This window comes from Rhinolophus hipposideros, assembly GCF_964194185.1.
Source record: "Rhinolophus hipposideros genome assembly, chromosome: 19".
In the NCBI taxonomy this organism is placed as follows: Eukaryota; Metazoa; Chordata; class Mammalia; order Chiroptera; family Rhinolophidae; genus Rhinolophus; species Rhinolophus hipposideros.
In genome coordinates this window covers 14,645,562-14,657,257 of record NC_138065.1, presented here as the reverse complement: position 1 = coordinate 14,657,257, position 11,696 = coordinate 14,645,562, and the positions used below count along the sequence as shown (strand labels likewise).

The 11,696-nt window shown below is 42.8% G+C and overlaps 1 protein-coding gene across 2 annotated transcripts in view; it reads left to right on the top strand.

Moving 5' to 3' along the window:
* The first annotated feature begins 9,668 nt into the window (after positions 1–9,668).
* The window catches only part of EEIG2 (EEIG family member 2), a 70,714-nt gene continuing 68,686 nt past the window's right edge, over positions 9,669–11,696 (top strand). Inside the window, exon 1 of one of the 2 annotated variants that reach the window (XM_081026608.1) lies at positions 9,669–9,901. In XM_081026608.1, coding sequence (XP_080882734.1) covers positions 9,765–9,901 — 137 coding nt within the window. In that variant the 5' untranslated portion in view covers positions 9,669–9,764. The remainder of the gene's footprint in view (positions 9,902–11,696) is intronic. The other variant, XM_081026607.1, reaches the window with a different exon arrangement.

Sequence of the window (11,696 nt, the reverse complement as noted above, 5' to 3'; positions counted from 1 at the left end):
AAATCCTTATTTTTCACAACTTCCATAATGTATTTGTTTATGAATTTAGTATTAGTGTTCTCCGAAAATGGAAATCTAGTTCTGCCTGATAGGAATGATTATGAAGAGGTGAGGAAATGATCATTCCCATAGGTACCCTAACATTAGACCACAGGAAGCAAGGAAAGAAAGGACCAAATCGTTGTTTAAGGATCCCCTAAATGCTATCAGTCTAGGGCACTTGGCTATCACATTTGCTAAGCAAAAGAACCGTTCTAATCTACTCTAGTTATGTCCTGACTAGAATGAAGTTGTTGAATAAACATTGTGATTGCTGATAAAAGGGGATATAGTCCAGTGTTTGGTTTCAAGAACCACAAAGGCAATTTGCCATCTTTCCATAGAAATTTGAAAAAAAGGTAAAAAAAAAATAGTGATGAGAGAGATCAAGTTTTAGAATTAAAGGAGGCACTTCAGAAAGTAATCTGGTTCTTTCCTTGAAAGCCCTTATCCTTCCCTCAGGCATACTAGTATTCAAGACAGTTAAATGTTTGTACTTGGGTATCAGTAACATCACTTATTAACTACAGGACCAAAGAAACAGAGTATGTTTTTACTGCCATATTTTCTTCGACGTGAAGTTAAAAAGCTTTTGATTGGCTGGAAATGTTATTATTCATACTCCTTTTGTCATTCTCCTATAATCATTCCTCGATAACGCCAGTCTAGTTTGGTTTTAGGCAACAGAAAATTAAAGCGTGTATTTGATATAACATTATTAGAATATATGCTTTTTTAAACAATCCAATATAGCAGTGTTTCCCAAAAATGAATAATGTATAGAAAAAAATGTCATGGACTCCTAGTGTTGATTTATTTCAATTATAAGGTTTCCTAAATGTATTGGTTTATAATTACCCCTGGTTGTTCTCAGAATGCGAAAGAATTCATGAGACTCTGAAAAGTAGGAGAGCAAGAAAAGGTTTATTGAAAGTTGGGCAGCAGGATGCCCGTGGCAGTGTCTGGAGAAGACAGCTGGCATGGGTTTCTGTTTAGAAAAGAGAGAAAGCACCGGCAGAGGAGTTGCTAGGGGCAGAGTCAAGAATAGACAGCTGCCATGGGTTTCTGTTTAGAAGAGGAATACTGGCAAAGAAGTTTGACAGGGCAGTTTGATAGAGATAGCTGTGGTGGGTCTTTGTTTGGCTGGGATTTTATATTTTTCTGTACAGGATGTAGGATGCTTGCTAGTTTGCAGGGGGTTGCTGTTAACAATTGGCTTCTTCTGGGAAGTGTCCTATTCCCATCTATGATGAATGTCAGCTTTCAGGGGTTTGCTGTTACAACGGGCTTCTTGCAGGAACTATTCTGTTCCCATCTATGATGGGTGTTTGTTAGCTTGCAGGGGGTTGCCTTTGCAAGTGGGCACTATTTTGTTCCCACCTATGATGGATATAGGGTGCTTGTCAGCTTGCAGGTGCAGTGCTAGCCAGGGGAGTCAAAGCCAACCAGTTAATTTTTAATCTCGTTCCTGCTAGCGCACAAGCTTACTCCTGTTAATTCTTTACCTGTCTCATCACTAAATGTATATTAAACAAAAGTAGATATTTTATAATTTTTATATAATTATAATACAGAAAAATTTACAAATAAAATACAATATAATGCTCTAAATGAATGTTTCAAATTAATAACAACAGTTGAATGTTCATTCATTTAGCAAACATTTGAGAATCTACTCTGTTCCAGGCACAGAATATATAATTCTGGCTGATACAACGAGCACACCCTAAATTTCAGTGGCTTTAAAAAGTAAATGCTTAAGTGAAATAAACCACTCACACAAGGACAAATACTATATGATTCTATTCATACAAGGTACCTGGAGTAGCCAAATTCATAGAGACAGAAAGTAGAAGGGTGGTGGTCAGGGGGTAGGGGGGAAGAGGAAATGAGGAGATACTGTTTAATCGGTAAAGAGTTTCAGTTTGGGATGATGGAAGAATTCTAGAGATGGATGGTGGTGATGGTTGCACATCAATGTGAATGTCTTCTGACATACCACTGAACTGTATACTTAAAAATGGTTATGATGGTAAACATTGTGTTATATATTACATTTGTATTATAATTTTTAAGAATAATTTTTTATATCACACACCAAAAATTAAATGCTAATTTCTCACAGACCAATATCTGGTCAGTGGGTGTGAGAGAGTGGGTGAGGAAGCACTGCTATAAACTCATAGAAAGACCCAGGCTGATAAAGGATTTCTCATCTTCAATGCCTGGCTTCCAAGGCCATCTTAACATCAACATTCAGCCATCACCTGGGGGAAAGGGAAAGGTTCACGTGCAGGAGGTTTTCATGGACCAGGCCTGGAGGTTGCACACATTCCATTGGCTGGAACTCAAGTCTTGCAGCAACACCTAATTTCAAGGGAAACTGGAAAATATAATCTAACTGTGTACTCAGAAAGAAGAGAAAACAGGTTTTGTGATGGTCTACCATTCTATGCCATAGCCCATCCATTTGGTCATTGAATAATCCTTTTCACCCTTCTTCCCAAATAATATACACACTCACGCTTTCCCCGAGGGAGGTAAACTAAAATCTCACCCAGTCACTTCATCAAGTTCAAAGTACAGGATCTCCAGGTAACTGCGCAGGCTTCCCCATCTGTTCTGAATACAACCCCACATCATCTTGTGACCTGATGATTCTTAACCAGGGATGACTTACATTAGGCAAAGTCTGGGAACAGTTTTGATTGTCACAACTGGGAAGGAGTGGAATGCTACTGGCATCTAGTAGGTAGAGGTCAAGGGTACTGCTAAACATTGTACAATACACAGGTCAGCTCCCACAACAAAGCGTTGTCCGGTCCAACATGTCAATAGTCCCAAAGGTGAAAAACTCACTGTGACCTATAAACTAATAAGATGTCTTCCTCAATCATACCCAATGCATAATGATGAAGCGAATGTATTGCAGTAAATACTGGCAGGTGGGAAATGGAGAAAGGGAGACACTGGACTACCGCAAAGATGAAATTCTGTATGGAGGCCTTGTGATGTCCCTGAACTGGCAGTGGGGAAGTTCCTAGGCTAGTCGTGGTTTCTACTTTCCGCAAGAACCCTCTTGTCCATCATCCTCTGTGGTTACTGGCTCCACCCTGTGGAGTTTTTCCTCTACGCCCACATGTGAAGTGGAGGTTGGGAAGCATGACTTCCTTGTAGACAGTAAAGCTTTTCATACAGGTTCATGATTTCTTTAGCATTTCAGTCCCTCAAAAACTGAAAGACTTCTGATCTATTTGCATCCAACCAGTTCCATATGCCAGTAACACTAAGTTCTTTCCTAGAGATAAATATAGGCTCTATTTTATTTCTTTGCTTTTTCACCATATACTTTTCTTCTCAATTTAAAAGTCCTTCAGACTTAAATGTGAAGGCTACACCCTAAATATAATCTCTGCTGAGTGGCTGAGTTTTAATGGGCCCTAATTGCTCAAAAGCTTTTTCAGTCTTATTTCCAATTCTTTGAAGTATAGAGCAGTCGGTTTTTCCAATCCCTTGAGGCTCCAGACTTCTGTGCTCTCTATATTCCTTTTCATTTATGTTTGCAAACCTGCTTATTACTGCATGAGCTCATCTCATGTTTTCTAATATCTATCTAAATGCAGCCAATAAACATAATCCACTAACACTCCATTTTCCAACCTCTTCTAGAGCTATGGGCTTTGTAGGCAGCTTTTTTGCCTTCTGATTATCGCAGGCAACTCTTTTACCAAATGTCTTGCCATGGGTTCCATTTTCTAGCTCCTAATAATAGTTTCCTTATTGTCTACTGCCTGTCTGACTAGTTTTAGATTTTTACGATAGCACCCTCCTTTGGTAACAATTTCTGTGATAAGGTAATTCTAGCTATTGTGGCAAACATACGTCAAAAGTTCCCAGTAAAATTTTGTTTCTTGCTCACATAACAGCTCAGTGTAAGCGTTCCTGGTTAGGGATGGAGGATTAAGGGAGTAACTGTTTGTCACACAGTCACCTGGAGACCCAGGCTTATAGAAACTCTGTCATCTTCACCATGGAACTTCAAACATTTCCCTTGACATCAAATTCCAACCAGCAGATGCGAAAAGAGAGGGAAGTGACTGTTAACTAGAGTTATTATGGTAAACATTTCACTATATATATGTGTATATATATATATATATATACATATATATATATATATATCAAATCATTAAGTTGTACATCTTGGACTAATACAATGTTATATGTCAATTATATCTCAATAAAACTGGGGTGGGGAGCGTTTACTGCTGGTATTAGCAGTTCTTCACGTGCTGATTCAGTGATCTGGTCTGCTTCAATCTGTATTACATCTCAGCTTACTGTTTCCTCCATAACAATTGTGGCAAGGAAGACAAAGTCTAGAGAACTGCTCAGAGGCTTCTCACTGTCTCGTCCTGAAAATGACACATTACTTTTCACATGTTATTGGCTAAAGCTAGTCACATGGCTCCACCTAACTGCAAGGTGATCCAGAAATATAAACCCCCATATGCCCAGAAAGCAAAGGAAGACGAGATATTAGTGAACACTAGTAATATTTGCAACAAATGATGTGACCTTGAATTCAATAGTCTGTTGACTTCCACTCCTCCAGTCCTTCCAAGGATTTGAGAAGCGCTGAATTGCCTGACTGATATCCCTTTGTTTTTTGAAATATCTAGAGTGGCTTCAGGTTCCCGCAGTGAACTTTGCCTAAATCAGGTGTGTGCTGGTAGCTTTCTGTCTCCTTACCTCCATCCACTGTCCACCCTTCTGTGCCCTGCGGTGTCCCAGGAGGTTATCCTCTATGAACTGCATCTTCCAGGTTCCTTTTCCCTCAGGTTTGGTTGGATTTGGGTCATGGGACTTACCAGCAGGAGATCAGAAAGCAGGAGATGAGAGGTCAGGATATCTCTCATCCTTTTCAACTCCGCACCAGACTGTGGGTCCCTTATCCTGCCCTCAGTTCTGTAAAGAGTCCTTTCATTAAATTTATGTAAAGAGTCCTGTAAAGAGTCCTTTCATTAAATTTTTCTCATTTAAATACTTTGAATATAATGTCTTTTTCTGGTTTGGACTTTGACTCATAACAGGTATTTAATAATCAAATCATGAGGCTAAAAAAAGAGTACTAGACTCTCTCCCTCCTTCCACTTTTACTGAAGGTGAAGAGCTTTATAAAATGTAAATCTGAATGTATCATTCCCCTGTTTTAAAACTTCAATGGCACCTCATTATATCCCTGTCACCACACCCCACTCTAAATTGCAACCAGACTGAACTACTTTCAGTTCCTTCTGCAACACAGGCTCTCTTCCTCTGAGACTCAGCACGTGCAGTGTCCTCTTCCTGGAAACCACTCCCTACCCCCACTCTCATCATTCAAACATCAGCTCAAATGTTGCTTACCCCAGAAAGTCCTCCATAAACCTACTTTTCCTAGTAGTTAGATGTTATTATACACTCCCACATCAACCTCTATTCACCATCATATATAGATAGAACTCAGTGTTACATTGAAACTTTATTGCAACTGCCTGCTTAGTTGTCTCCAATATACTCCAACAGTCCACCAATAGACTGTAAGATACAGAACAGGGACTGCATCTCAGATCTCTAGAACCTATTAAGGTGCTTGGCTCTCAATGAATCTTGGATAGTTCCTGAATGTTATTTTAAAAGTCTGAACCCTTCTTCTCTAGCTACGGTCCTCTCTCTTTTCATTCCCTGACAAAAATCAGAAAAAATAATTTTTAGTTACCCACTCCTCATTACTTCCTTCTGTTCACTTCCCAGAACATTTTAATCTTACTTTGTCACCACCTTGTGTGGAGATTTCTCGTCAAGATTATCAATGACCTCCTAGATCTTCAATTTAACGGCTTCTTTTCCATTGTAGGGAAGGAAAAATAATTTTCATTTTACCCTTCTAAATTCTTCTGGCTGGTCTAATCAAATTAACATGAGAGATTAACAGGAAAAAATAACCACATTTATTACATACGAGCATATGGGGGTTGCATAAAAATTTGGGACCGTGAGGACATATCCACAGTTGAGGTATGTATGCTGTTAAGGGTTAAAGTGAGGGAGGCAGGGCTCTGGGACTTCAAAGGGAAAGCAGGCAATTCACAGGTAGATGAGGAGCACACCTTTGGTAAATAAATTCTAGTTTGGCCACCCAGAAACAATGGGACACACAGGGGAGTTCAACAAATAGAGGTTGTTAGGTTCCTACCTTTCTGTCGCACTTAATTTATTTATGCTAAGGTGATAGCTTCCTTCCTTTAAGCGGGTTTTTCTGTCTGAATTCCTTTAGGCAGGTAAGGGGGAGAATCAAAGGTTCTTTCTGAGTCTTTTGATTCTTAAAAATAACCAGCTTAACATAACCAATATCCCAAAGAGCTTATTTTGGGGTGGCAAACTCTGCTTCCCCTCACAGTCCAAATCCTCCAGAATCCTGCAGCATTTGCCTCTGCTCTCCACGGATCATGAAGATCTCTCTCTCTCTCTCTCTCTCTCTCTCTCTCTCTCTCTCTCTCTCTCTCTCTCTCTCTCTCTCTTCTCTCTTTCTCATTGATCTGTTTGCACATCTATATTATCCTTCATTTATTTATAAGCCCCTGTGTATCCTGTTCATTTGAATAACTATGAACATTAAATGATTAAAACTCTTTCTTGGCTTCCAGGCCATCTCTCTTTCTTGATCTCCTCTTTCTCTTACTGTTCTCAGGCACTTTCACAAGCTCCTCTTCCTCCTTCTAGCCATTAAATGGTCTTCAAAGTAACTCATTTTTATCTACCTTTGGGGCTTCATCCATCAGGGAATACTCTCATTCCCAAGTATTTTCAGTCTTAACCTTTCACATGGGCTAAGGCTGCCCTTCTCTCCCTGAATATCTCCAAGGCAGTTCAAATATTCATTATCTTTTCCATTCCCAACCTGGCTTCCTCCTGCTTCCTGTTGACGAAAAAACATCCAGCCTAAGATAAAGCTTATGAGTTTATTTGAGCCAAACTGATGACAATTGCCAGGAAGCAAAATCTCTACGGATTGAGCAAATGCTCCAGAAAATGGCAGTTTTGCAACATGTTTTGTACATTAGAATCAAAGGAGGAGGGTTACAGAAATCCATTGATGGTAGATTAAGGGGGTGGGAAAAAGCAAACGGGGGAGGGGATCTCTGGGATTGGATAAAAAGTACATTGGAGAGACAGATACTTCTTTGACATTGGTGGACACAGGTTAGCATATTACAGCACATAGAGATGGTAATCGGGGACAACAAAGGAGGGATTCTGGAGTTTCCTGCTCTGGTGTGGGGGGTTGTGCCCTGATGGATCGGAAAAAGGGTTTTCTCTGACCTTCTAAGGATATATTATCTTAGATGCAAAAAAGACAACAAACAGGAGGCTCATTTAAGATAAAGACTGACCTTTGTCCTATAGGCCAAGGATGTGACTACGGGCCATGACCTGCTTTTAGTTAGCAATTTTTATGTTCAGACCATCCTCTGTGGTTAAGTTTGTAGGGCCTGCCATGCAGGCCTCCCCTGAGCTTGTCAGGTTTAGTATGTGGTTCCTTTTTTTTGTCCACATTCCAAAGCTCAGTCAACAGAATTAACATCCATCTAGTTTGTCCAAGTTACAAACCTCAGTGTTCCCTTAGCTTTTCCCACTGCCTTTCCCCTTTGTCCTGCTGGGCAGCCAGCTATATCCCCTACCAAACATCTAGCCCCAAAGTCCTAAACTCTGCCTCTGGGTCTTCACTTCAGTTTCTTCCACATGGGAGACGCCTCCCCACTTTGTCCCAAATCCTATTCATTCTTTGATATTCAGAACACTGGTCAACTTTGATTAATTGCTTCTTCTCCCCAGTTCTAGACAAATTGCTTCTTCACATTCCGAATGCTAAGTTTTGTTTTTTAATGACTGATTTATATATGCCTCCCTCATTATGTTACAGGAAAAGAGAGTTCTTGGCTTCACCTAGCAAAGAATTCAAACGTAAGCCAATATAGAGTTTAAAGTAAAAGTAAGTTTATTTAGCATAGAGTAAGAAACCAAAGGCTACCCCATAGAAAGAGTGGCAGTCTCTAATCACTAGTGGAAGAGAGACCCCCTCCATCCACTGGGCTAGGTAGGGTTTATATGTGTTTTCTACTTCCATGGGAAATTCACTGGTGTGCGGAGAAAGGAGGGTAGAAGAAAAATGGTAAATTAACTTCAGTAATATGCAAGAAGAATAGGGGCAGGTTTGTCTTCAACTCTTGTAAAGCACAATCTGTTTCCTTTCCGTGGGCGTAACTACAGGGATGGTCCTAATGCAATCTCAAATCTTCTGGAGAGATTGCTCTGTTATTGATTAACGTCGGCCTGAGTTCTCCGTTTTGGAGCTCGTAGGCAGCAGGCTTGGAATCCAACCTCCTGGTTCCTTCTGCAAAAATAGTCCTCATGCCCCTTCCCTGTATCAACGGCTGTAAAATTCTTGAGGGTAGGCTTTTGTTATTTCTTTTATCATTGGGTCTAGCCAGTGACTGACATTTTAGGCGACTAAAAATATTTTTATATGAATGAATGCGTGAATAAATGAGTGAACTGGGAATGTGAATCTCTTGAATTACACCCGTTCAGAGATGACTGCCAGGGAGGGACTCTTTGAATTAGGACAATAACTCGGTTTGAAAACAGGAGTATTATGTAACGGAGTAGGCAATACACGTTGTACCGACATCTACATGCTTGTAGACAGCAGGTGATTGCTACGTATCTAGGGAGACTTTATTTTTAGGCTTTTCAGTTCTTGGTATGGAAGGCCAAATTTTAAAAGGGAAGGTATTATTTTAACCCGTTCTGTACTCCATTATACTGGGTGACAGGAATTAAAAGCATAAACAAGAGAAAACACTTGTAGCAGCCTAGGCACTTGGTAGGTCAGCAGCACATTTTAATCCCTTTGCTTTGTCCTACCTCGTCCTCATTTTGTACTAGAAAGCTCATGAATTTAGAGAACCTAAGGGAAATTTTAGTTTTAGGATTTCAATTTGATGAAAACAACGTCGTGAAGATTCTGATTAGCGCTCTTCACCCAAGATTCTCAATCCCAAGGGGGAAACCTCCGCTGGAGGGGGGAGGGGGGGAAAGGAGACGGAGCAAAAACTGAAAGACCGAGACGAGAGGAAGCGGGAGAAGGAAGCTCCTTGTGGGTTGAGTTTGTCTTTTTTTAACCCGAGAGACGTGACGCCGTAACTGCCGTCGCGGGTCGGCTTCCCGGCGGAGCGCCCGCCCGCCCCGAATTTCCTCGCCCGCCTTCCCGCTTCCGCCCGGCGGTGCGCTGCCGGCCGCGGCCGCTGGGGGCGCTTGGGGAACCGTGGCTGAGGCGGCGGCGGCCGCGGCGGTTGTGCGAGCGTCGCTTCTCCACGCTCTCAGACGGGCGGCAGCGGCGGCAAGCTGCGCACCGAAAGGGCGCCCACCGCCCAGGCGAGCTGCCGCACACCCGCTCCCGCGCCGCGGCCGCCGCCGCGCTCCGGCCCGGGCTGCCGCGAGAGGCGGCGGCCCAGTCCCCGGCCCGCCCGCGGCGCCCCCCGGCCGCGCCCCTGCGCGCAGCTCGCGGCCCTGGCTATGGGGCGAGGCGGGCCCGGAGCGCGGCCGAGCTGAGGCGGCGGCGGTCCGCGCGCCCCTTCGGGCCGCCCCCGCACCCCGCTCGCCGGCGTCTGGCTCTCAGGATGATGAAGAAGAAGAAGTTTAAGTTTAAGGTGGACTTCGAGCTCGAGGAGCTCTCCTCGGTGCCCTTCGTCAATGGGGTCCTCTTCTGCAAGATGCGGCTGCTAGACGGCGGCAGCTTCACCGCCGAATCCCCCAGGTAACGCGCCGCGCCTCCCCGGCCGCGGTGCCCGCGCCTGCCCGCAGGGGATGGTTTGTGGGCAGCGTCTCTTTCCTTGGCCGTTTGCTCCAGGAGGGCGGCCAGCCTCGGGAGCTCCTTTCTCTAGGGACCAGTTTGAAATCAGTCAGGAACGTATTGATCTGCACAAAGTGCTTCGCAAACGGTTGCATCTGGACTGGACTGGGCTCCTGCTCGCCTGATTCCAAATGGTTCCTGCTATCTGCTCTTCCCTCCTAAATTCTCTAGGAATGGGAGCAATGGCCAGAAGGGAGAGGATGCTTCTGGTTTCTCCTTAAGATGTTTCCATATCTGTGAAGTGCACAGTGGAACTTGGGCTGCTGTTAAAACAATAACAAAAATGACCCAAACTGCTTGAATTCCAAGAGAAGCCGGTGCTTAGCCTAACTCCCTCTCCCGTGTTGGTTCCTCGGGGACTCAGGAGCCCAGGGGTAGGCCTGCTCGGGCTTGACTTGAGTCAAGTGTTCCCTGGCAGATGGGACAGCAGTCTGTGATTCATCAGAAAGCTGCGTCTCCAATTCTGTGCTAACCCTCACTGAATTACCCATCTCGAAGAGGCCACTAGTAGCTCTGAGTGTGGGGGACTTAGAACCAAGCAGAAGGAGAACCCAGATCCTTCCCTCATTTTGATGAGCCCCTCGGCACTCTGGGAGAGTCGTTGGCAGGTTGCAGAATGAAATCAGGAGCATTAATGATCCTTGAGTAATTCCAGGGCCATTCGCAGGTTGACAGATTTACCCTAAAGTGTTCCTTAAGAAAATAGAAATTTTACAGCATTTTAAAAAATCAACCTTGAAGTTCCTGAGATCAAGGGAAAAAGTTAATAGTTAAAGCTTCTTTTGCCTAAATTTACTCTTCGTAGACTTTATTTTTATCCTAAAAATATTCTGCTTTCCTTCTATCATTCGTATTAATAATGTATAGGAAAAAATGTCAATGGGTTGTGGAATTGGGGCCAGAAAATTGTGGCAAGATTGAAGCCTATAGAAACCAGAAATTGGAATGTTCAGTTGGCTGAAGCCAAATATGCAGGAAGCACTGTTGATTCTCAGAATTAAAATACTGTCAGCAGAGGATAGTTTTTAAAATTAAACTGTGGTGACAAATCTTCTGTGGCTGTTCAGCTAATGAATTATAGTACAATCCTTTTTTTTCCTCTTTTTTTTGAGTCCCTATTAGTGCCTTGTTTCATTAGTGACCTTCAGACACATTCAGTAGGCACTAATTATTCGGAACAATAGCAACGTACTAGTTGGAAAACATTCAACTACTGAAGAATACACTACAATCATTTTTAACACAGATAAGAAAACAATGTAACTTGGAATGGTGCGACAAATATTGTACCAGCTGTTAGGGTGTTGAAAAGCCAAAGCCAATTCTTGAATGTCCTGCAGGTGCAAGTGAGTCTTACCCTGAGCCTTAGGTTTTGCTGCAGGGTCCTACCGCCACTTTTAGCAGTCAAGCCAGCTCTTCTGGGCCAGTGGTGACACCTGGTGGCCAGGGTACTTCTCTACCATCTCCTTTCTCCCTCAGGTTATTGATTTGGCTTTCTCCTCAGTCAGTTATTCCAGTGTTGCAGACAATCATTTATTCAGCAAATATGTCTAGGCTGGGTCCTTTAAATATATTATCTTATTTAATTCTCACAGCAAACCTTTGAGGTAGGAATTCCCATTTTGTGGATCAATAAACTGAGACTCAGAAAATATAACCAACTTTCCCAAGGTCCCCACATCTGGTAAGTGAAATGCCA